At 36.4% G+C, this 25,038-nt stretch overlaps 1 protein-coding gene across 5 annotated transcripts in view; it reads left to right on the forward strand.

Annotated features, from left to right (window-relative positions):
* Positions 1 to 24,512, forward strand: part of LOC145660556 (RNA demethylase ALKBH7, mitochondrial) — a 37,961-nt gene extending 13,449 nt beyond the window's left edge. For 2 of the 5 annotated variants that reach the window (XM_081725773.1, XM_081725772.1), the window contains exon 4: positions 23,185 to 24,512. In XM_081725773.1, coding sequence (XP_081581899.1) covers positions 23,709 to 24,479 — 771 coding nt within the window. In that variant the 5' untranslated portion in view covers positions 23,185 to 23,708 and the 3' untranslated portion in view covers positions 24,480 to 24,512. Of the gene's footprint in view, positions 1 to 3,585; positions 17,319 to 17,391; positions 21,770 to 23,184 lie in introns of those variants that run through there. The other 3 variants (XM_081725775.1, XM_081725774.1, XR_014126825.1) reach the window with 2 other exon arrangements.
* Positions 24,513 to 25,038: the final 526 nt, after the last annotated feature.

The following is a 25,038-nucleotide window of genomic DNA, read 5'->3' on the forward strand; positions in this document are numbered from 1 at the left end:
ACGTTTAGCAGCGGAATGAATGACGTTTCAGTTTTAGAGCCCTTGCACAAAAGTGCAAAATGTTCTATAAAGTGATTCAATCTTCATGTAATGACTTAACCTGATGAACAATACCACGTAGTACCGTATTTACCCGAATATAAGTGCCTGTTGTGTGAATTGATATATTATGCGGTTCCAAACCAACGGCTGATCATTGACTACAAAACAAGTATTAGTGTCCGTTAATACCTTTTTCCTTTCTGAAAAAAATGCTTGAATTAACATCATTGCTATTATTTTCGTTCTTTTTCCTTATTTTAAGACAAAAAATCAAACAATGTCAGTGTTTTGCGTCTCAATAATGATATTATGTTCCACCACTGAGTTCCCTTCCTTCATTCTTTCGTTAATTCCATTGACTTCTGTTTTGTCCAAAAATAATATAAGCGCCTCTCAAGAATTTTAGCCGTACATTATTATTATTATGGAAAGGGGACGCTTGTGTTCGAGTAAATATTGTCAGTGGTCGAAATCGTACATGGAAGCTCTTACAGACGCAATCAACGAAATGTTTACCTTATTTTCTTTAATAATTAGATCTGTAATGCGTTTCTGTCTTTAACCCTTAAGCAGGACCGTCAATTTCCGTAACAGTGGGCACGTGGAGAATATCACACCGTACATATTTATTGTGGTGTAGGTGTATATAGCAGTCACACACAATCATAACCTTATAATGCAGTCATAATATATCACATATAAACTATAACTAATATACTCAGGGTTGCCAGCTAATGGAACTTTATCACCTTTATACTTTATGAAGAATTATTCTGCGACAGGAGTATATTATTATTATTTTGATGCATATTAGTGATGGTATAATACATATCACATTATTGATTTATAATAATATTGATAAACCCAGGATTGCCAACTACATTGAATTTCTTGCAACTTTCGGATCAATGTCATTTTTTGTATTGTCATTATGTTTCCAATTTGCGTCCACTTGAAATAAGAAAAGAATATTTTCCACTCAAATGCGCATGAAACACATTCGACTATATCGGCTCACTTGTCAAAGAGGAATGAACAAATATCTGGAGTAGCAGTTGAAATCCTATACATTACAGTCTTGTCACATCGTAGGGACTGATAGTGGGGTACATTATATCCCAACGTGCCTGCTTAAGAGTTAAGTAAATCTTCTATATTTAATTCTTATTATGCAGGGAAAGGAAGATAACTGAACCCTATCATGTGACTTTCTTCTGCTTGAGCTTGACAATTGCTTATTTTCGGTTCCAAATAGTTAAACCAAATTATTCATCATCAGGATTCAAAAAAATGAAATTGTAGAAAATTACGAAGTATATTTTCAGAAATCCGGTAATTGTTGGTCACTGAATAATATAAGGCTAGTTAATAACTACTAACATCCGTGTGCAAATATATTAAGTCACGGTATGTATGTATGTATGTATGATAAGTCACGGTATGTATTTGTAGCATAGTGGTAAATTAAGAAAGAGTGCTTATCTCATACAACGTATTATTTGTTTCAGTGAACTGTGACCTTTTTCAGTTTGTGAATCTCTGCGTAAAATGCTTCTCTCTTCTTGATATATGCGTTTATCGTCAATTATACAGGACGGGGCACATTAGTCTTTCAGATTTCAAAAATACGTGAAATGAAAATAAAGCTAGATGCACATAAGATTATTCTGTTTGAAAGTACGTAGAATGAAGTTTTATTTTAATAAGTTTAAAAAATAACATCTTCCAAATACCCACCTCCGTTTTCAATAAATTGACGGGGCCTGTTTCGTAAGATTTCCGTGACTCTCATATTCCATGGAATAGCGTTAATTTCTTCAGTGATGGCAGTCTTTAGTTCATCGATAGTTCGAGGACGATGTGTGTATACATTTTACTTGAGGTAGTTCCACAGAAAAAGTCGTACAGGATGAGATCAGGCGATCTGGGGGCCCATCGATATCAACCCGCAAAAAGACAAGAGGGTCAGGAAGTATTTGTCTTAGAATCTCCATTAAACGATGTGAAATGTGGGTCGTAGAACCATCTTGTTGGTCTTCTAGATACCTTTTCTCCATCTTCGAAGAAGTAGGGATCCCAAACACCAAAGTCGGAAACAACACACACCACTATCACTCGAGAACTATGTAGTAATCGTTGAAGATTCCGAGGGTTATCCGCTGCTCAGTGGCGGAAACTGCTTATTTACAGTACCGGATAAGTGAAAATCGGCCTTGTCATTTATGATTAATACAACTGTATAAGGGATATTCTGCAGAATATCGTTGCATACATTTCTTAGTGTTTCACACACTTATTCACTGAACTCTTGCACTATAGATGCGTTTTAAGGTCTCTATGAAGGATTCTTCTAACAGTGCGGGCAGATAATCGAAGTGCAGCGGAGTTCCGTGCAGAATGCTTGGGGGTTATGCAAAACTTGAATCTTTTGTGAATGCAAATGATGTCGCTCTAAAATTTGAAGCCCAATTTCTGATTCTTCGTCCAGTGGGAAGGGGGACATGTCAACCGACAACAAAGTGAATGCGAAAGCCTCACTGGGTTTTGGTCACTGAACCTCCAGTTTTAAGAAACCCACAACGAGCGCACGGTGTTCTCTCCACCAAGCCATTGTATGTACTAAAAATAAAAGAAGAATATATATGTAATAAAATGTATTTATAAAATTACATGCTATGACGCGTTTAACAATAACATCACTACCGGTCTATTCCCTGTCCATCCTGAGCAATATCATTTTGAAATCCCTAAGATCAATATGCCCCATCCTCTAAATTGAATATGGGGGATATTCCATGTCAAATCAACAAGTCGTCAGACTTGACCATATCAGATTTTTGTAAAAATTGGTGCACAGCTTTATTACAGTTGGAGATGAAAAAATCCCAAATATTATCTCTCTCCTCGTGAAAGTGTCCTTATACAGGGTGTTCAAATTGCGAAAAAGGGCATTTTTTCAGCTACAGTGATTATTAAAAATTGTCATAAAATTGCTAATATGTGCATTAGAGACATGAAACAAACGCCATTAAAAAGCTTAAAGATTGCTTTACAAGTTGTACTATATTGAAAAAACCTGTACAATAAAGAAAATAACACTTCAAAAATTCAAATTAATATTTGAATTTTGAATTTCGTACAGAAATGTCCCTGTGAATTTGTTCAAAATTCTCCAGATTGTAGTCTCATATTGTACTAAAACATCACAAAGTTGCATTTTGGGCACTCAATGGGATTTGATTCAAAATTCAACAAACCAAAAATTTCAAGATATTGACTGTGTGAATATCTGGATTCAGATCGATAACCATATTTGCCTGTAGCTATTTACCTGCACCATCAAAGGAATTGATATTCAACTTCATTTGTTCCTTGATGCACTCATTTGAATTTAAACAATTATCCACCTTTCGAGTTATTTAGGGAGGTATTACGTTTCCGAACAGTACTCAATACAGGTCATTATTCTTGTTAATCAGTATGGATATTTCTAAATTTATATTGGCTACATTGATACAAGTTATGTTCTTTCCTTTGTTTCAGGATTGCTGTCAGAGACATGTGGAAGTGCATATTTGAAATAGGAAAAAGAATTCATTGACTAATTGTTAGAGACACGATTTTGTGGTAAATAAGAATTTGTAATTTCGTTATAAAAATATGCGTAAAGCGGGATAAAATCGGTGAATAAAAATCCAATGTAGGAACATTATATTCCTTGGCAATTAAAATTTGTTACCTTTAATTTCACCTTAATTTACACTCATCAATCATCAGGCATGAGCTCATGCATGACTATATTAAACAATATTTGAGTTTCTAAAAAATAACACTAAGCATCCTCATTGAATAAAAATATCATTTAAAGAAAAAAAAGTACAGAGAGAGAGGACATTAATGAAAAAAAAATAACTTTAGTGCTCACAGATTACTCGTCGGTAAGTATGGCATTGTAAGAAGAGCGAGCCCTCTCCACATCAACATTCGAAACTGATATGTACATTAGTTGGAGAGACGTTCCAGCGATTTCTGAATGCTCATCTAACACACCCCGCAACGTTCCTTCCACACTATCTACTTCACCGAAAGATACCGTTTGGAGCTCATTTTGTAACTGCATGTAAAATTTTAAAAATTCATGGTGGTCTCTTTAATTTTTCATCACATTGCTGATAACTACCAAGTAATGGTAATAAATCGTAAAAGCGCCGAAAAATTGTCACTTTCGGTAAATTCCGTGGAATATTGAGACTTAGTTTCAAATTTCGCTAATTCGTGAGCGTTGTATGGCGTAACAAATAGTGAAGAATTATATATTTTAGATAAACAATACTTTCATACAAAACTGATACATTTTGCGTTTTCGCGTGTCACCAAAAAATCATGTCTCTACTAATTGTTTGTGCTGAAAGTATGTGAAGTGATTGTGATCTGTGTCACTATGTTTCATAATACATTTGATACAAATATTGTGAAAGGGAGGGAAATATATCCCTCTTTTTCATAATAAGTTCTGTAACAGCAATCCTGAAACAAAGGAATGAAAATAACATGTATCAGTGTAGCCAACATAAATTTAGAAACATCCATACTGACTTTTCTATGCGGAATTCAAATTTTAATTTTAATTTTTGAAATATTATTTTTTATTGTACAGGTTTTTCCAATATACTACAGCTTTTAGCGCAGTCTTTAAGCTTTCCAATGGTGTTTGTTTCATGTCTCTAGTGCACATATTAACCATTTTATGACAATTTTTAATAATCAATGTTACTGAAAAAATGCCCTTTTTTTTTGACATTTTTGAACACTGTGTATGAGGACACTTTCAGGAGGAGAGAGATAATATGATAATATTTAGGACTTTTTCATTTCCCACTGTAATAAAGCTGTGCACCAATTTTTACAAAAATCTAACATGGTCAGGTCAGATTTTCTCATTTCATTGGTTGATTTCACATGGAGTGTCCCATGTTCTCTAACCTGCTATAAGGGGGCCATGGTGGCCCAGTGGTAGAGCGTTCACCTTTGGTGCGTGGGGTCCCTGGTTCGATCCCAGTCCGCGCCAAGTGGACTTTGTGGTGGACAAACACCGTGTGCGTGGTTTTCTCGGGTTCTCCCGTTTCCTCCCACTTTCTTAATTCCACCATTTCACTCATTTCTCATCATCACCATCTCCTTTAGCCTAGCCGGCATAAACGTAGGACGTAAAACTGAAAGATTTCATTTCGTTTCTAACCTGCTATAATTGCAAAAAAATCTTATAACCTGAGATCAAGTTGGCTGTGTTCTGAAAACAATGCGGATATTTTAAATCCCTATCTTTTCGCAGTGCTTTTTGTAAATATTTAGTTCAAGGTTCACCTTAACTATATTCCTTATTTAAGTGGGATATTTACACTCGATGTTTTGGAAGGAATAAAGCAACATTCCTAACTTGAATTTTAAGTGAGTAGCAATAACCTTAAGTGAAATTGAAGAATTGATGTTATGCATATTAAAGATGTGAGAAGTATTTTGCCTAAGTAACATGTCACATTAAGTAAATATCCAGTTTAAGTCGTGGCATATTTCTTGAGCGATATTAATCAGTGCCGACCAATATGCACAACTAAGTATTAAGAGTGACCAGGAAATGGGTTAAGAACTTCGATTTGACATGGACATAAACCTTTTTCGTTACATTTATATCGGGTACTTCAGTGTAAACGACGACAGCGTTAATGCAGCTGTTCCGATAGAAGCGTCATAGTCATATTAAAGTTTTAATTTATTATAAATTGATAAGAGAAATCTTTATAAAGAAATATATTTTTCCTATAGCTGATTTATGTTGAACTCCTGTGCCATTTATACGTAACAGCTCCATAGACCCGAAGTATAAAACGAAAAGTGTTTGTCTGTTTTATATCGAAGCAGCACTTAATCCATGCTAACTATGCACTTCTGTTCCGTCTTAAGTTTTGAAAATACTTAAGAAGCGGTTAATTAAAAGAAAGTGGAGAGAGGATGCTTTCAAGTCGTTCAATGATTATAAGGAGGTTTTGCAAGAATGCAGTCGATTTAAAGCTGGCAAAATGTCGCTATGAGACTATGCAGTAGATAATTAAATGTAGGTGTAAACGAGGTTAATATTGCTCCTGTGGAGAATCTCCTGCAGAAAGACAAATAAGTAATCACTAGGTTAGTGTGAACATAGGCATTGGACCGGAGAGATTCATAAAATTCTACACATGATTTGGGAGTCAGTAAGGTTTCAGGTCGTCTGTTGGGGCCAGAGCAGGAACTTCAAAACCTGTTATACATAACTGAGGCTTACCAACATTTAATAACAGCTGACGAAACTTCAGTCCACAAATCCGAAATCAGTCTGAAAAAATGACAGTTAAATTTCTTTATGGGTCACTGTAATGTATACAGTTCTGAAAATGGAATCTCAGTATGATCATTCATTAGGAATCAGTGTTCCTTCAAAATTGCATAAGTTCGTTATAATATAATCTTCTTTACCTTTTCGTGAAGATGATCTATAGTTGAAACAAGCTAGATAAAGACACAAAGAAAGAGTTAAAAAAAAAAAAAAAAAGGAAAAACTTATTCAAATAAATTGTATTGAATAAAATGCAATAACCTTCTTTTGTATTCCTAAGAAAATGATGTCCAATATTTCTGATACTTTATCGAGTATCCGTTGTGAAGGACCGTACAAGGCTTAAAACATAGCAGGAACAGGATCTTGATATTCTTAAGGCTTCATCTTTAGTGGAAATCTTCAATACTTTTTAAATAACGCAACTTGGTATCTGTTTTATTTTCAGTGCTACAGATGTGTATGCCTTCTCCCCTTTTTTGTAATTTAGTTTTGTTAAGTGCACTTACCAACAGAACGATTTTATCTGTTATAATTTATTTTTTGTTGGTAATTACGAGTATTTTTCATTCACTTCTTGACGTATCTTCAGCTATCCACGTACATACACTGAAATCCAAACTAAGTACAGTGTTACCATATCCTGCAACCATGCTTATAAATATTTTGTAAATTTAGTAGATGTCAAGAGCCATCGAAACTTACATATATAAATTTTGGTGTAACTAAGAAATTAGTAATATAGTGGATTTATTGTACCACTAATTTAAACCAATAAAGAATGTGAACCAAAATTTTACTGCTTAATATTTGTTGATGCAATTTGAGAGGTGACATCTCATTCCCTATCCAAATTCCCTTTTCCAATATTTAATTTTGCAGTTTTGTTTCTAATAAAACATCTCTATCAGTAAGTGTTTTAATCTGTCGTAAAACGTTGTAATCTTAGATTAAAATACCACTTTAGGGTGCTCCGGGAGGATAAAGATACTATTCAAGCATTTGCCGAAAGCAGGATTTCAAGGTTTTATGACTGGCTAAAACACTTACTGATAGGAGTGTTTTTGGAGCATGTTTTTATTAGGACAATAATCGTAATTAAATGATGGAAAAATTAATTTGGATAGAGAACTTGGTTTGAATCTACTATATTAAAAGTTTATTACACCGAAATTTTTGTATATATGTTTCGATGGATTTTGGCATTTACTGAAATCACAACACATTTATACGTGTAGGTACAGGATATGGCAACATTGTGCTTCATTTGGATATCATAGTATATGTATGTGGATAACTGAAGATACATCGAGAATTAGATTTTAAGAAAACGTAATTACCTGCAAAAATTAAGAATTGTAATACGTAAAATTTGTTTATGCACTTACACAAAACTCAATTAAGAAAAGGGAAAACGTATAAAGTCGACGCGAGCAAATCATGCTTAGAAGGCTTCAAAAAAATCAGAGCATCATTGAATAACATGAGAGGAGTATGTCAACAAGTCCTTTTTGAGGCTGGTCTTCCGGTTGACCTGCTGGAAAAGATAGCAGTGTTGCATTTTTTTAAAATACCCTTTTGAACAGAAAGTGATGTACAAACTCTGAAATCACATTGTTTGATTTTTATAACTTCACATTTAATATGTGGATTGTCTTTGTAAGGACTGCTTTAGTGGTTTTTATGTTAGTGTTACTATTATTGATAGGTATATCTTAGGAAAATGTATCCATGTTTAATAAAATTTAGCGACACTACACCCCATCACAGGCGACACTACACTCGTGCCATTTATGACTTGCTAGGGGTGTTACTTATGAATGCTATAAATTTTGTGCTTAGGTACAGGGTGGCTACAATTAAAGTGCCGCTATTCACGGCGGTCCACCGCGAGCTGTAATCAACGTATTACATTGAAATTTGATAAATATACTAATGAGACCATGCGGAAACGAGTTACGCTGGAAAAATATTAGTTCCACTTGCTGCCACCAGGAGAAAATATGGCACTGTAGCCTACAGGGCGTAACTCACGCGAGCTCACACTTCATACACACGATAGCATGAGGAGCAGCATGGCTATTGATAAGAGAGACCGTGCACTCTTAGTAAAATTGGTCTGTCAGAACGGGAGCAATTGCAGGGAATATCGGCATCTAAAAGGAGTGAGAAGAGGACCGCTATCAAGAAATGGCTTAAAAGAAAATGATACTGAAATTCGAGACAACGGGTGAGTTACGTGTGGCTTCAGGAGGAGGAAGACGACCCATGACACCCCAAATACAAATACTTGTCACTTGTACCGTGACGTTGGCACGTTATAGGGACCTTCTAGTGCGACAAGTGATTCGTGATTTACAGGCACGTAACTGTTTGCAGACGACTGTTCATGCAAGACGAGGTAACACGCCATCGGTCACCACGTGAAAGATCTGCTTCGTGAAACCTTCACTGCTGATCGCATCATCTCACGAGGCTTTACCGATGCGTGGCCAGGAAGATCTCCCTATCTAAATACGTGTGACTTCTGGCTGTAAGGATATTTGAAAGGTCCAGTCGCTGGCAGATCTCGAGGATAGGTATAAGGTGACATGTCGCAAAAATTCCGCCGGAACTGCTGCATATAGCTGTTGAGCACGTCATTTTGCGGATATAACATGTCGTCGATATGTTTGGTGGTCATATGGAGCATGTTATGTATATTGGTCACTTAACCGCAAATATTAGTAAAGTTATTCCCATTGCACCTTTTGTTACTATTAAATGGAAATTTAAGTTTGACCTTTTGTTACCCTCAATGATTTCTAGTTGTTCCCTTCGCACCATTTGTTACAATCACGTGCCCTTCACCTTGTTTACATTACATTTATCTCACATGTTTGATCTCTTCGACCTAAATAATCGTCTTTATCTTCAGAGCCATTTCCACGTGCGTATTACCTCCCTGGTGGCAGAAAGTGGAGCTAATATTTCTCCACTTAGACTCGATTCGAGATGTACAAGAATGCACCGATAAATGGACTAGTCTGGTTGGAATGGATCCCCCACCTATCGACAAAAGACATGTTCAGTCTGTTTGGGATGAACCTATAGTCAAGCTTCGTTTATCTTCACTCCTATCATCAACTAATAACCCAGATGACAAAGCCAGGCTGTTAGCTGTCTCTTCCTCCAAAAACGGAGCATGGCTTCAAGCCCTACCTTCTCACACACTCGGGCTACACCTTTCTAATGAGAGCTTTCGTATTGCTACAGCTCTGCGCTTAGGTGCTAATATTTGTGAGCCTCACTTTTGTCCTGCTTGCAACGCATATGTTGATAATAAAGGATTACATGGCCTTTCATGTAAAAAAAGTGCGGGAAGACAATCTCGACATCATATTGTAAACGACATTATTTGTAGAGCCCTCGTTTCAGCGGGAGTTCCTTCAATAAAAGAACCAAATGGTTGTTGCCGCTCTGATGGTAAAAGGCCTGATGGCATGACCTTGGTACCGTGGAAAAATGGAAAAGCACTAGTCTGGGATTTCACATGTTCCGATACGTTTGCTCCTTCCAACTTACCCCATTCTTCAATTCAGGCAGGTCTCGTCGCCGCTCACAGAGAATCAGACAAAAGACTAAAATACTCAAACCTATTGGACAAATATTGGTTTGTAACAGTAGCAATAGAAACCAGTGGGTCTTGGGGTCACGAAGGATTTAATTTAATTAATGAAGTTGGTCATCGAATAGCAATCAAAACTGGTGACCCCCGAGCTACTGCATTCCTTTTCCAACGTATCAGCATCGCCATCCAGCGCGGGAATGTGTCATCGATCTTAGGCACATTACCTCCTGGTAAAGAACTGGACGAGATTTTTCTTCTATAACACACAATAAGACGGAAGGAGACATATCCGAGGAGGCTGACAACCACTTTGACTATGTTCATGAAGAATGTTTTGAATCCAGTTTGGATAAATATATATTGTTTGAAGTCATGGCTAATACCGGGAACTGTATTAGATCGAATAGACTACAACATAGAACAAGGCCAAGTGCAGGTACAAGAAGGACTTCAGCAGCTGCAGAAAGCAGAGAAACATCAGAAAAGAAGTCGGAAAATGATGTGTGTTCTAGGAGTGGCAGCTTTTACAATCTTCTTGATGGTGCTGTTGATTGTGGTGAAATCTTAAAATGTTTTTATTTTACTAATTGTGCTTTGAACAAGACTGAAGAATAATTAATGATTCCTTTTATGAATTCGTCGTCTTCTGCTTTAATGCGACTTTTATGTATAATATATGTTAATATTAATATTAAAAAAAAAAAAAAGGAGCTAATATATATTTTTTTTTCATCGTAGCTCGCTTCCGCGTGGTCTCATTAGCATATTTACCAAATTTCAATGTAATATGTTGATTACAGCCCGCACTCTAGACCGCCGTGAATAGCGGCACTTTAATTGCAATCTTGTACAAAGGAAGTCGGTTGAGGACAATTTAAATGTGGCAAGTATACACAGGTTAGCCCCTAAAATAGCGTGTATTCCTAAATGAATATTAGGGTTTTAATTAAGTGTGTCTTTTATTACATATACAGATTTGAAACATACCTTAAAAGGAGAGTTTTTGTTACAGTTTACTAGTGTTCAGTGTGGGATCCCCTTGTGATACGTAGCACATCTAGTCTCTAGTCAGTTTCTTTCCACATTGACGCTAGCATGTTTGATGTACTAGACTTCACTGCTGCAATTATCCTGCGTCACAATTTAGAGAGATCGGCAGGTAGCGGTGACACGGAAACACGATCCTCACAAAAAGGAATCGTAGGGAATGAGGTCGAAAGATCTTGTGAGTCATTGCAGAAAAGTCACGTCATCCTCACTATGACGAGCGATCCGTCGTTGGAGTAAAACAGCATTCAACCAATTGCGTACCATGGAAGTGAGAGTGTGCATCGTCTTGTTGCCAGATGATGATCCTTTTTGTCTCACGATCCAGTGGAGGATATAACCATTGCAGAAAAAATGTCCAAATATACAATACCAGTAATAGTATTTTTTAAAAAGTTCATATACTTGTTCTTTGAATATTACACAAAAGACACTTACTTTTGGCGAATCCTTTATATGCTGCACTCTTTCGTCTGAATTTTCATATCCCTGAATACGCACGTACACATTCATTTTTCCACTAAGGGCTTCATCACTAAAGATCATACGACCAAGGAAATCATTATCATTCATATCCAGCACTTTCTCGCAAAATCGGCACGAGTCACGTTATGTTCAGGCTTTAATGGCTGTAGCAGTTACAGATGGTATGGCCTTAGTTATTCTCTCCTTCGTAGCACCCTCCAAACAGTCGTGGTCGGCATTGCTAGTTCTTGACTTTCCCACATCACAGATTTTCTAGAATTCCGAACGAAAGTTGCTCTGACTTGTTCCACCTGCTCATTTGATACACGGGGTCTTCCGCAGTTCGTACCCTTGATCAGGCATCCTGTATTCAAAAATTGCTTGTACCACCTTTGAATGTTGTTATCCTATGGGGGATGTTATGGTATCACATCCATATTTCCGGTGAAAAGCACGTTGCACTTAACACATTGTCAACGACCGTTTTATATGTACAACCAAACCGTAAGTAGCGTAGACAAACGGTGTTGTATATACAACCTCGTGCTTTTTAATTTTTAAATGTCACGTCGTTGTAAATTTTTATTGAGATTTTTGTGTGGGCACTATCTTCGGTCTTTTTCGTGTTGGCTAGAAACATTGGAATAAAACACTGAACTGCTGAACAAGACTGTATTCATAAAATTAAATACTTTACATGTTACGTTTCGATATTCTAACCAAGATCCTCATCAGACATACACTCACGAAGTGTATGTCTGATGAGGATCTTGGTTAGAATATCGAAACGTAACATGTAAAGTATTTAATTTTATGAATAGTACAGTCGTGTTCAATAGTTCAGTGTTTTATTTCTCTGCTTATTTGCAAGACGTGCAGTAATGTGTTGTCAGTTAGAAACACTGACTACGTCATGTCTAGTCTATGACATAATCATAGCCACTAAATTGCTGAGCGTACTAGAGGAAGAAAACAAAGGCATTTGTTCGGTTAGCATGTTCTTGTTATGGAGCTAGTGTTGTTGTTTTTCTTTCTCTTCCTTTTTTCTTTCTACGTTACTAAAATTATACTATAGTAGGCTAGTTTCTCCTTGTGTTTTGACAGGTACACCTGTGCTCATTTTGAGTCCTTCCTTTCTTGTGCTGTACGATGGATGAACCAAGTACTAGTGCAAGCATTCGCGATCGGTCTTTATCTGTTCGGCAAACGAAAATAAGTGAAGAAAGAAATGATTGCAGAACTTATTTTTGATTCAGACTCGCATACTTATGAACTTGAGAGTGAGTTAAAGCAGGAGAAAAGTGATTCTTACAGTTCGGAGGAAGATGATGATGTGCTGCTTGCTGAAAAAAAGAAAAAAAAAACAAAAAAAGAAAACTTGACAGAATTTCGCGCTCTTCGTGGGAGGATGTTATCGAAATGACGAACATGCCAACGTTTCGTGGTCATTCAGATATCACCCCTTCCACCAATTACTCCCAAGAAATATCTCCTGTCGATGCCTTGTCTCGCTTTATTGGCGAAGATATATTCAAGCTAATTGTTGTTGAAACAAACAGATATGCTCATCAACAAATAGTTCAACGAGAGAGTCCACTTAAAATGAAAATGGAAACCTGTCACTATAAAAGATGTGAAACGCTTCGTCTCGATTCTGGTACACAGGTCAAACCCTACGAAGTGGTCCAGTCCAGAGGTGGTTGCTCGACCATATTCGGAAATTATAAAACTTTGAGTGTGATGAATCTTGTGTATGAGAAGGTCAATAACACTATTCACTTTGACGTATGTACAAGTGTTCCTGAATGACGGCCATCTTTGTTGTCGGTGGAGTGTCATTTTTTGCATTTGCAAGTGCTTACGAAAGCTATAGTTGCTCAGTACGCGTATTACACGAACTCCAAACAAAAACGAAAGTTTAGAGGAGAGACTGAGGTGCACGGAAGACATATACTCGTACTTCTAAATAAATATGCAGGGTTGCAAATTAATGCATGAAATCACCAGAAAAAGTACAGAAAATTACACTTTTAAAGGGGCTGTATTTTGGAATGGCATAAACTGAGGGGTTCATAAGTTTTCTGCTGTATACTATTGCATGTAAAGAGTCTGCAGAAATATCCACAGCTATGATACTACTGGTATCGTAGATTTATGGGGAGGGGGGGGGGAGTCCGAAAGTTGAAGTTTGTGATTTTTATGCCATATTTGGGGCATATCATCATAGGAGGGCAAAGTGCTAAAAAATGCTGCTTAGGCCACAAAGTAAATCTGTATGTGAATAAACTATTGAAAAAAAAAATCTGATATTACATGGAGAAAAAAGTAAGGACATTGTAAAAACGCGAAAAAAGCACGCGCGTCACGATGGTCATAGCCCGGAAAAATTTAAATATTTTGATGTTTTATGCTAGATCTCAAAAACCACGCATGGTTCAGCAATTAGGCCCGCTTTTGGTTGTGTTCAGTTGCGCAAAAGCTCGCGAGGTGGCGTTTGTTCCATCTTTGTAGCTCCATGATCATTGCCACGTCTACAGAGTGATTAATTTATCATGACCATCCGCATGGGCTAAACCAAAAGAGAGAGAAGAGCGAAACTTTGCACGAAGCAACTATAAGAAGTGGGACATCTTTGTATGTATTAGACAAAAGACTCAACATACAGTGTTGCCAACTTAATTTAAAGTTATATTTTTTCAAATGGCAGTTCGTAGATTGTTACATATTTCAAATTAACGTGACAAACGTAAACTTAAAATACCACTTATATTATTCAGTGTTGCAAACTAATGATGTTATAGTATCACACACATCCAAACTTCGGAAGCCTCTATCGCAAATGCAGCATAACGGAGACGCGCAGCATAATGCAGCTCGAAAGTACTTTAGTGTTAATTACCATGTTCTTGGTATTACTTGTTTCAAATTAATAGGAACGAAGTTACCGGGGCTTGAAAATTTCTTTTGAAAGCATTTATTTTGAAAAATGCTGAGATAAGTATCATATCTAGTTACTTGTGTGTTTTGTAATGGATGTGTAAATTATTTTGCCGTTTACAGCACTTTGATATCTCAAACCGTTCGGGAGATATGATAAACATTGTTGAAGTTTGCAACACTGCTTAAATCGTGTAATTGTAAGAACTTGTTGTAATTACAGCTACTAAAAGCTATTGCTGTAATGCTATAGAAGAGAAGGGAAACAACAACCATTTTAATTTTTTTTTTCCACGAATACTCCATTTTCATCAGGATAGGATAGGTATAACGCAACCTTGTGAACACATTAACTTCCGTAACTGGGGTTGGATTTCAATGATACTTTGCTGATACATTAAGTACCTTAATACCGCGGTCCAGTTCGACGATGGGTGTCGTAGGTGCAAGACGTGACAATGGTCGTGGAGCTTGAAAGATGGAACAAACGCCACTCGCAAGCTTTTGCACAACTGAAGACAACCAAAAGCGGCCCTAGTTGCTGAAACGTGTAGTTTTTGAGATCTAGCATGAAATATATCAAAATATTTAAATTTTTCCGGGCTACGACCATCGTGATGCATGTGCTTTTTTCGCGTTTTTACGACGTCCTCATTTTTTTTTCTCCATGTAATATCACTTTTTTTTTCAATAGTTAATTCACATACAGAATTACTTTTTGGCGTAAGCATACGATACCAGTAGTATCATAGCTGTGGATATTTCTGCAAACTCTTTACATGCAATAGTATTCAGCACAAAACTTAATGTGCCCCTCAGTTTATGCCATTCCAAAATACAGCCCCTTTAAAAGTAATTTTCTGTACCTTTTCTGGTAATTTCAGGTATTGGTTTGCAACCCTGCATATTTATTTAGAGGCAAGATTATATGTTCTCCGTGTACTTCAGTCTCTCCTCTAAACATTCGTTTGTGTTTGTAGTTCGTGTGATACGTACGTCCTGAGCAACTGTAGTTTTCGTAAACACTTGCAAATGTAAAAATTGGCACTCCACCGACAACAAAGATAGCCGCCATTCAGGAACACTTGCACATACGACAACATAAATGATGTTATTGATCTTCTCATACAAAAGGTTAATCACACTCAAAGTTTTATAATTTTCGGAGATGGTCGAGTAACCATTTTCCCCATCTGTGGACCACGTCAGATGAATTGATCTACACATGTGTTTGAAAAAAAAGAAAAAGAAAAAAGAAAAAAAAAACCTACCCTTCGTAATCATAGAAGTACAACGCCCGTCTTGCAAACAGCTTTCAAGAAATCCATAGGCGTGTCGAGAGATAAATTTCTACAGATTTTTACGATGTTACATCTAAACAACAACGAAACAGAAATACCAAAAAACCAAGGTACGGGGTACGACCCTTTTCATAAAATCAGACCACTATTTGACATTTTGCAAAAATCTTTCAAAACCACGTATGCTTCCGAGGAGTTCCTCACGGTCGACTAGACATTTGTGGGTTTCGTGGACGTATATATGAAAGGGAAATCTCAAAAGTATGCAATAAAAATATTTGAACTTACAGAAGCCAAATGCGGTTACGTTTGTAACTGAGAAGTATTCACGGGTTCTCAGACTAGTGATGCAGAATACAGCAAAGTAATAAATCTCGTTGATAGACTTTGCGAAAATGTAAAAAATTCAATGGCACACTGTGTACATGGATAGATGGTTCTCTAGTCCAGTTTTATTTGACAAGATGGGGATGGTATCAAGTGTGTAGGAACTATCATGGCAAATAGAAAGGAGCTGCCAAAGGATGCATTATCACAGAAACTAAAAAAGGGGAACCATCTTCTTGCTCTAAAGTGGAAAGATGTGCCAGATGTATACATGGTTACGAGTGCTCACAATCGTGAGTTTGTTTAGAAAAAGACTGCAAAAGGGAAACACGAGAAATTGATACCTTCTGTTGTCTCTGACTACAACAATTATAAAATCGGTGCAGACAAATCGGACCAACTTCTCTCGTACTACTCTCTGCGGCGCAAGTCTGTCAAATGGTAGAATTAGCCTCTACAAAATGGCCACGGGTAAACAAATAAGCCTGCGACAGTTTCTTGTCCAAGTTACAGACGGACTGATTACTTCAGTGGAAATAGAAGTCGTTGAGCCTCGTCTACCAACCCCGGCAGGAAGACTTCTTGCAAGAGATCATATTTCCTTCCCCAACTGCTCAAATTTGCCCGGAAAAAGCCCAGAAAAAACGCCAAAGAAAATGCAAAGTTTGTTATGACCATGGGAAATATCGCGTTGGCAAACCAATAAACAAATACACAACCTACTACTGCCCCGAGTGTAATGTTTTCCTTTGTGTTGGAAAGTGCTTTCAACTGTATCATACACGCGAAAAATACTGGGACTTCTAGGACAATTGTGTGAGTACATATGGATGTGGAAGTGTATATTATGAAGATCAATAGGAGTGTGCATATTGACTGTAGATAGTTTTGTTTGTAGATTCGTGTGGTTCGTCATCAGTTTTTCATTTTATTTACTTTTCAAAACGCATAAATACGTAAAAATGATCTTTATCCTGAAAAGTAGACTGACCAAACATTACAAGTTAAATGCATCATTTTTCAAATATAACTACATTTGCCTATTATTAACAAGTGTTGCAAATTTCAAAGAAAACAAGTCATAATGCGTTCGAAAGTGCTTTCAACTATATCGTACACGCGAAAAATATTGGGTTCTAAGATAAAATTGTGATTATAGTGTATGTGGGAGTGTAAATATTATGGAGATGAAGAGGTGTGTGCATAGTACTATGGGTGAGTTTCAACTAGTCAGTGAAAACTACAGGAAACTGTACAAGAAACTATATAGTTTCTTGTACAGTTTCCTGTAGTTTTCACTAATATTTTGTGTTGTGTACTTTCAACTACTATTCAAAGGCAAAAAAATAGCATCCTGAAAGGTAGGCAACTCAAAAACTATACCAGATAAATCCATCATGTGCAAAGTATGATTAGATCTATCGATTGTTACCAAATGTTTCAAGTTTCCAAGAAAACAAATGATAAATAACGGATATATTATTTTTTATACCTTTATTTCATGCCGTCATCTACGCTTTAACATTTAAATTTCCCGCGTAAGTGTTGATTGCTGAATTGCCGAGTTACACCTCGTAAATACCAAGACAGGCTTTGCATTTAGGAGTTGTCGCCACCAGCAAAGTAGGAAACAGTAAACCTATTTGTGTTACCCTTTCTTTAAGGTAAGGTTTCATTTCTGTATTGTATATGAGAGTGAAAATACACTTAATTAAAACCTCGATATCATTAGGGAAAACTCTGCACAATATGCTACTACGTTAAAAAAAAAAAAAAAAAAAAAAAAAAAAAAAAAAAAAATCACTGAAGGTAAAGTTTGAAACATATGAAGATTTTTTTTTGACGGTCCTTGACAATGGATAGTCCATAAAGTATCCAAAATATTGAATTTATTTCCTTAGGAATGAAAAAAAAAAAGGTTATTGCATTTTACTTTGCATTCAATTCGCTCTGTTTTTCATTAAATCATATTGTTTTGACAATTATTAACTGCGTTTACTGTTCCAGTGTAAAGATTGAATTGTATTAAGACGTAGGTTTTTAGGAAATACATTTTTCAGTGATATATTTACTTGTTATTCATACTGTGTCGTGGGAAGACTAGAGCAGCCTTGCCTACCATTTTATAACGTACATACTTGATAGGTGCAGAACTAGTATTACATAAAGAGAATTCACAAAGTTTAAAACTATTCACAATAATGATTTTATAATATGACAATTTAGTCACAAAGTTGTTACTGTAGACTATGAAAAAGGAATTCATGGTCGTTCAATAGCGTCAACAAATCTAATTTTACATAGAAAGAGTGAGAATATGCAGAACTGTACCGAAAATCCAACCCGAGTTTCCGGCTTACTGTCTCGATACGTTAACCACTATAGTACCTAGTCCGGCCACGGCTGTAGAGAGAGAGGATGAGTAGCGTAGTGAGTAACTCATCAGCTTTGCAAGGTAGAAAGTCGAGATCGATTCCAAGTCCAGCATGCATTATTTTCACTTTGTATATCATTTGATGCGCATCTATAGAACAATTGTTATAAGACATCGATTATTTCCTCCTAAAATCTGATTTCAGTTCATGTCTGAGAAATAACAGTTCAGGTACTGTGTGTCCGAGTTGAAACACCATACTTACAAATGGTGCTAGTTTCATGTGTATTTACATCCGAACGTATCATATATCCATGGGCGGCGATTAGGGGAGGCAAAGGGGGGCAGTCGCCCCCCACTTTTCTGAAATGGCCTATTAATGTATATAGTTTCAACCAGGGAAATTTGTATATTAACATTGATATACAAATATTCAAATCATGTCTTGCTCCCCCCCCTTCCACTTTTAACGTTCATCGCCACCACTGCATATATCAATGAAGGAACATATACTTAGTTTTTAAAATCGTATATTTTTCACATTTACAATGCAACGATGTCAGCCGATACTAAGTTTCATGCCAGGTTGCTCGTAGCATGTGTAGTGTGATTGCCTTAATGGCTAATAAAATTCTTTTACGAATCTGGTTCGTAGTTGATACTTTCGTTGAATAAACCATGTCCTTGGCATCTTGGCATGGTCCCACAGAAAAAATCAAGAGGAGTAATGTGAAGCCAAATACCAATATAGAGTTGCTTCAACGTGGTGGAGGAACAAACGTAGATCCCGATCCCGATGACACATCTAAGAGAACATAAATTATCCTGACATGTCTATGTATGATAGCAGTAATTGCTTCCTGGGTAAAGAAAATTGGTCAGTTATTGTATTAGTAAGCCACACTAAACGTTGACTTTAGGGCTGCTTCGCTGTTACTTCAGAATCTCCCGAGGACACTTGGAGCCCCAAATAGGTACACTGTGACGATTAAAATAAAATAGCACCTCACATAGGAACAATATGTTTGCAAAAAATAATTCCAGATGCGCTCTAGAATGCCTTAGGGAAATGATGTTCGTTGTGGCTTGTGATAGTTTAACTCACCTTGTGTGACAATTGACCCCTATGTACGTGAAGCTTAAGTCACTTGTGAAAAACATCGTGGATGAAGCTCGCGTGAAGCTCTTGCGACTGAGTTCCCTCGGGTTAATCTGAAATACTTTTGCATTAAGCTGAGTGATTTCCTCAGATGTACGTACACGATTGGCTACCACGATGCTGCTGTGCCATTTATGCTGTGTGTAAAAACGCAATTTCTGTGTTTTAATTGTCTTGCAATCGGATAGGTCTGTTAGTACACCGCGCGGAAACATCGTTCAGCCGCAATACTGGAACTCAGCTCTGCATACTACCTTGCAGCTATCGCTTTTTCTATTTCGTCACCTGAAATAGCAAAAAGAAACGTAACCGTACTTCTTGTAACTAGTGTAAAAAAGAAAGAAAAAATGTTAATAAAAAGGGAAAGGGATAAAAGTTCATAACTCAGAACATTGTACTGTTAGTCAACGAATTGCCAAAATAATAATGTGTATTCCTTCTCAAAACTGGAATAAATAATTATTACCCAACGGAAATTTGTTATGCGGTTAATAGAATAACGAAAATCTTGTACTCACACCTCACACGAAAAACTTCCCCGCTGGTCAAGTGGCTATCACGGGCGCCTATTATGGAGGGGTCCTGGGTTCGATTGTGCGTATGTTGAACGCATTACAGTGGTTCGGATTCCACCTTCAACTGCAGATCCACATTTCACATATCGTTGGTGCTGAAAGGGGACGGTAAATTTCAACGAACAACAGCAATTATACACTGAAAATTAACTCTGGCTAACAGGAAAATATACAGAATACAAGTATATTACCAAAAACCAATTTCAAACTAAAGGTATCACGTTTGGATAAATTTTAAAAAATGGATAAAATCGTATTCTTACTATAAAATCAAAACCTGTCAGGCTATGTTTAATAATAGTTCAATAGATAACAGCTGCCTGCTCTGTCTGCCTGAAGCTAATAAATAACACTAGCTGCTATCACTTGCGACTCAGCGATTTAAATCAGTACAATGTTACGTATAACGAAATCCTGTAATATTTGCATAAATATTGTAAAATTTCTTGGGTAGAGCAATAAAATGTACACGGGATTTGGACTTTCCCTTCACCTTTTTATTATAAAAAGTCTTTTATGTACACAAATTATAATAAGTAATTCCTCTAATATTTAGGTAAGATTAGATAGGAGCCCGGTAACCAAGCGTTGTGGACTTTGAGGTGAGGTACTCTCGGTGACCGTGCGTCGTGAGAGGGGTGTAAATTAGGTATCTCTCTCTGGGTGACCGTGCGTCGTGAGAAAGAGGAAAGGAACCCGGTGACCAAGCGTCGTGGGTATAAGGATGGGTACCTCTCGGTGACCAAGCGTCGTGAGAGGGTTTTAGGTGTTTCGATCAATGCGGGAAGATTGATGTTGGTCGAGGCGTGCAGTTCCTTTTTATCCTGTATTGTCGGCTTCCTTCGTTGATTCTCGTCCTTCCGACTGTTGGAGATGGTGAGCGACTCCTCTTCGGGACCGTCGTCTGTTTGTTTTTATTTATTACTAACACATGTAGTTCACACGTGGTTATTGCATGATGTGTAGACATGCCGAACCTTACAATATGGTATGAAATTTGAGGTGGTTGGTGATATACTCCCCCGAAAACCTGCATAGGACGTAATGAATCACATATTGTCTTTTTAACTGCTATATAATGAATATCAACATAAAGTCCCTGGAAAATGCAAGCATGATTCCTTTCTACAAGTATGTTTTACGTATCTAATATAAATGAAATAGAGTGAGCGAGTTTGTGAGTCTGTCTGTCTCTGTGTGCGGCCTGGGGACCAGACGAGTGGACCGAGAGTTACCAAATTTGGGTCACGTGTACCTTTTTTTTTCCAAATTTCGAACCAGAGGGATTTCAGTGGGGGTCATTTACAGGGACATGTGAAAGTAGTAGAAAATGACCGATATTAGTATCGAATTCACAGTTTTCGCGGTCGTTGAGATCAATTGTGAAACTCCGATCGCATAACTTTCAAATTCACCCCGCTCGGTTGCGGGCCAGGGTCACGGGGGGGGGGGGGGGCTAAGACGTAAAGATAATCCAAAATGACCTATATTAGTGTCAAATCCATAGTTTTCGCGGTCGCTGAGATCAATGGTGACACTTCTATTAGCGATGACAAATTCAACTACCATTGTATGCGATGGGGGGAGGGGGTACCGAGACGTAAAAATAATCCAAAGTGACCGATATTAGTGTCAAATGCATAGTTTTCGCGGTCGCTGAGATGAATGGCGATACTCCCATAGGCGTTGACTTCCAAATAACAATCCTCATGCGAAGAATAGGTATTTCATCTAGTATGTAAATAATTTAGTCCATCAACGTTTTTTTCTTCTTTTAAGCGTATAAGTTTTCATTATTATATAAAAAGGTGTTGTGTAATTATTATTCTTATGTTTAAAAGACATTTAATTGTACTTTGTATAAAAATATCCAAGTAGATCACTTTTGAACAGTAAGAAAGAATTGTTTCGTAGTGAATATAGCTGTAAAGGAATTATTCAGAATTTAACAGCTTGTAGACATTTTGATATACGAATAAAAACTATTTTTTACGTTGCCCAAAGTGTTTTCTACGGTAAACAAATAACGTGTTATCAACATGAAGCATGTAATGAGTATATTAATTCTGCTTCGTTCACAGCATGATTAAAGCAAAATAAAATAAATATCGAGAAAAATTACTTTTATCGATATATATGTCACAAACCATTTTATTTAATCCATTAAACATTGGTTGTCTTTGTTGCAAAGGGACTTCAGTTATATCCTTATTAAGAAATTTTGTAAAGGATGTTTTATTAATTTTGCACAGCTTATACTAGAATGAAACAATACTCTGTAACGTATTATTATTAATAATAAAAATGTATTGTTACTTGTAACTTAAACCCAGGCATGCGTATAAATATTTATTAATGGGGAAATTTTCAGTCGTAATTTTCCTTCGTCAGTACGCTTTTTTTAATTATTCATTCAGACAAATACTTGAGTTTTAATCACATTTCATGAGTTTCATTAGGCATAGAAAGAAAAAAAATATATTGCCTGTGAGTATAAGCTAACTTCTAATATTCTGAAAGCACAATACGTAAGCTACAGCTGCAAACAGCATCTCTAGAATTATTCCAAAACTTGCCTCCCGCAGAACATAGTTATGCAGAACTTCCCTGTCACAATTGTAATAGTTTCAAATACGTTAATGTTTCTGTTCCAATCTCTTATTATGGCTTCAGTTGTATTGTAAACAATTTCACCGATATCGTTATGCTTCTTGGGAATAGATACCTTGAGGCTTGGTCTTGTTGATGTAATGTTTCACTCTAATAGATGGGGTGTGTTAAACTTGCTTGAACCCATTTATAGTTTTACCAGAAATAAAAAGTGTACAGCGTCCTTCTTAATGAAACTCTAAGAAACAACACTGAGCTTCGTGAACTCGTTTCAAATTTGCATCTCTTTCTTACTAATGTGGTACTTTGAAAACCATAACTTTCGTAATCTTTGTCATTAATTCTACTGATTTTTCTGTTTTTCCAGGTGGCTATTGGTAATGATGCACCGTTGTTCGTCCAAATTTCCTTTGACTAGATTTAAAATTTGACTTTTTTTTATCGTATATGATTCATAAACATAAATTTCGGCATTAATAAATTTTAGGCGCATTCCTGATTTTAAGGTAGAATTTATAATCGTGTCAGCTTAGTTCTTTTAAGACAAAACTTCTTTTTAAAGTGTATTCAAATTGTCATTCTGAGTGATTCTTTTTAAAGTGTATTCAAATTGTCATTCTGAGTGGGAAGTGTCGACTGGTTTTGAAGATGGTTTACAAACAGGAGTATGTAACTATAAAACTATTAGTTTTTAGTATATTACACATTTGAGAAATTCTCCAAGTTGTGTTGCATACTAGCTTTAACATGAGAACGAAATTATAATTCATGTCGTACTATTTGAAAATGATGTAGGACATTTAATTTAGAAAAATAATAAATTGATTTTTTTCAGATTTTGTAAATTCTTTAAAGTAGTAAAATTTTTAAGTGTCAAAAGAAAATAATAAAATGGTGTGGCTATTCTCAAGGATTCTACGCTGGCAATTGTCACGTTTTGGTCTTACAAATAGTGTTAAATCATGTATTACTTGGTGCTCATATTCTTATTCCAATGCCGCCATTCGTATGGATCAAACTCCTAGGGCTGAGGATACTAGTCTTCAGAAGTACTATCTGGACTTCAGCAGTGCATGTGATGATAGTGTGAAACAGAGACTTGCTGATACTATGGTGGTTATTGAAGATTTTGTGACCGAAAACGAAGAGAAATCATTATTACAAGAATTGGAACCATACTTAAAACGATTAAGATATGAATTCGACCACTGGGACGATGCCATCCATGGTTATCGTGAGACTGAAAGGCTGCGCTGGAATCCAGAGAATACCGTGATACTGGATAGAGTACGTAAATTAGCATTTCCATCAAATATTGGCTTGTTATCGTTAGTACATGTCTTGGACTTGGCTGAGAACGGTTACATTAAACCTCATATTGACAGTGTTCGATTTTGTGGAAATACAATAGCTGGACTTAGCCTATTGTCTTCCAGTGTGATGAGACTTGTTCATGATAAAGAGAAAGACAAATATATTGATGTGTTACTTAAGAGAAAATCATTGTATGTAATGAAAGATTATGCCAGATATGACTTTACACATGAAATTTTAGCCAATGAAAAGTCAATATTTAAAGGTCAAAATATACCTAAAGGTAGAAGAATTTCTGTGATATGTAGAAATGAGCCCAAAAATGTAGAGGTAAATAGTTCACATTGAGAAAAAAATAAATTAAAATTTCGTTAAAAATAATTATGATTTATTCACTTATAATTTTATAGTTAATATGTGTAACTTTAAATAATTGAAGTACTCCCGATTTGAAACTCATAACTCAGACTTGAGAGACAAAGTATAAAATTTACAAATTATTAAGGTATTTTTCTTTAGAAGAGTACACTTAGTTAAGTTCATGTAATAAATTCCGCTACAATGACAGAAACGTCATAATGAAATCTTTTTATTTAGTCCTGCCGTAAGTGTTGACATTAAATAGTTCCCTTTGTCATTGTCAAGGGCTAGATGAAGTGGGGTACCTAAACGCAAGCTGTATTATCCAAATATCTTCAGTAAATGTTTTTTAGTCCTCGGATGGTCTTAAATTTTGAACATATTTATAAATAACTGGTTTATTCAAGAAATAAGGAGGCAAGTAACGGATTGGTCGTCTGAATTGGATTTGAGTTTAGCGTTTCGTTCATAGCGAAGCTATATGAGACGTGTATCTCAGATGAATGTGGGATCAGAACAGATGAGAGTCGATCGAATCCGAGTCGCC

The sequence above is a fragment of the Thermobia domestica genome, chromosome 9 (genome assembly GCF_964235325.1).
Source record: "Thermobia domestica chromosome 9, izTheDome1.hap1.1, whole genome shotgun sequence".
NCBI classification, from domain to species: Eukaryota; Metazoa; Arthropoda; class Insecta; order Zygentoma; family Lepismatidae; genus Thermobia; species Thermobia domestica.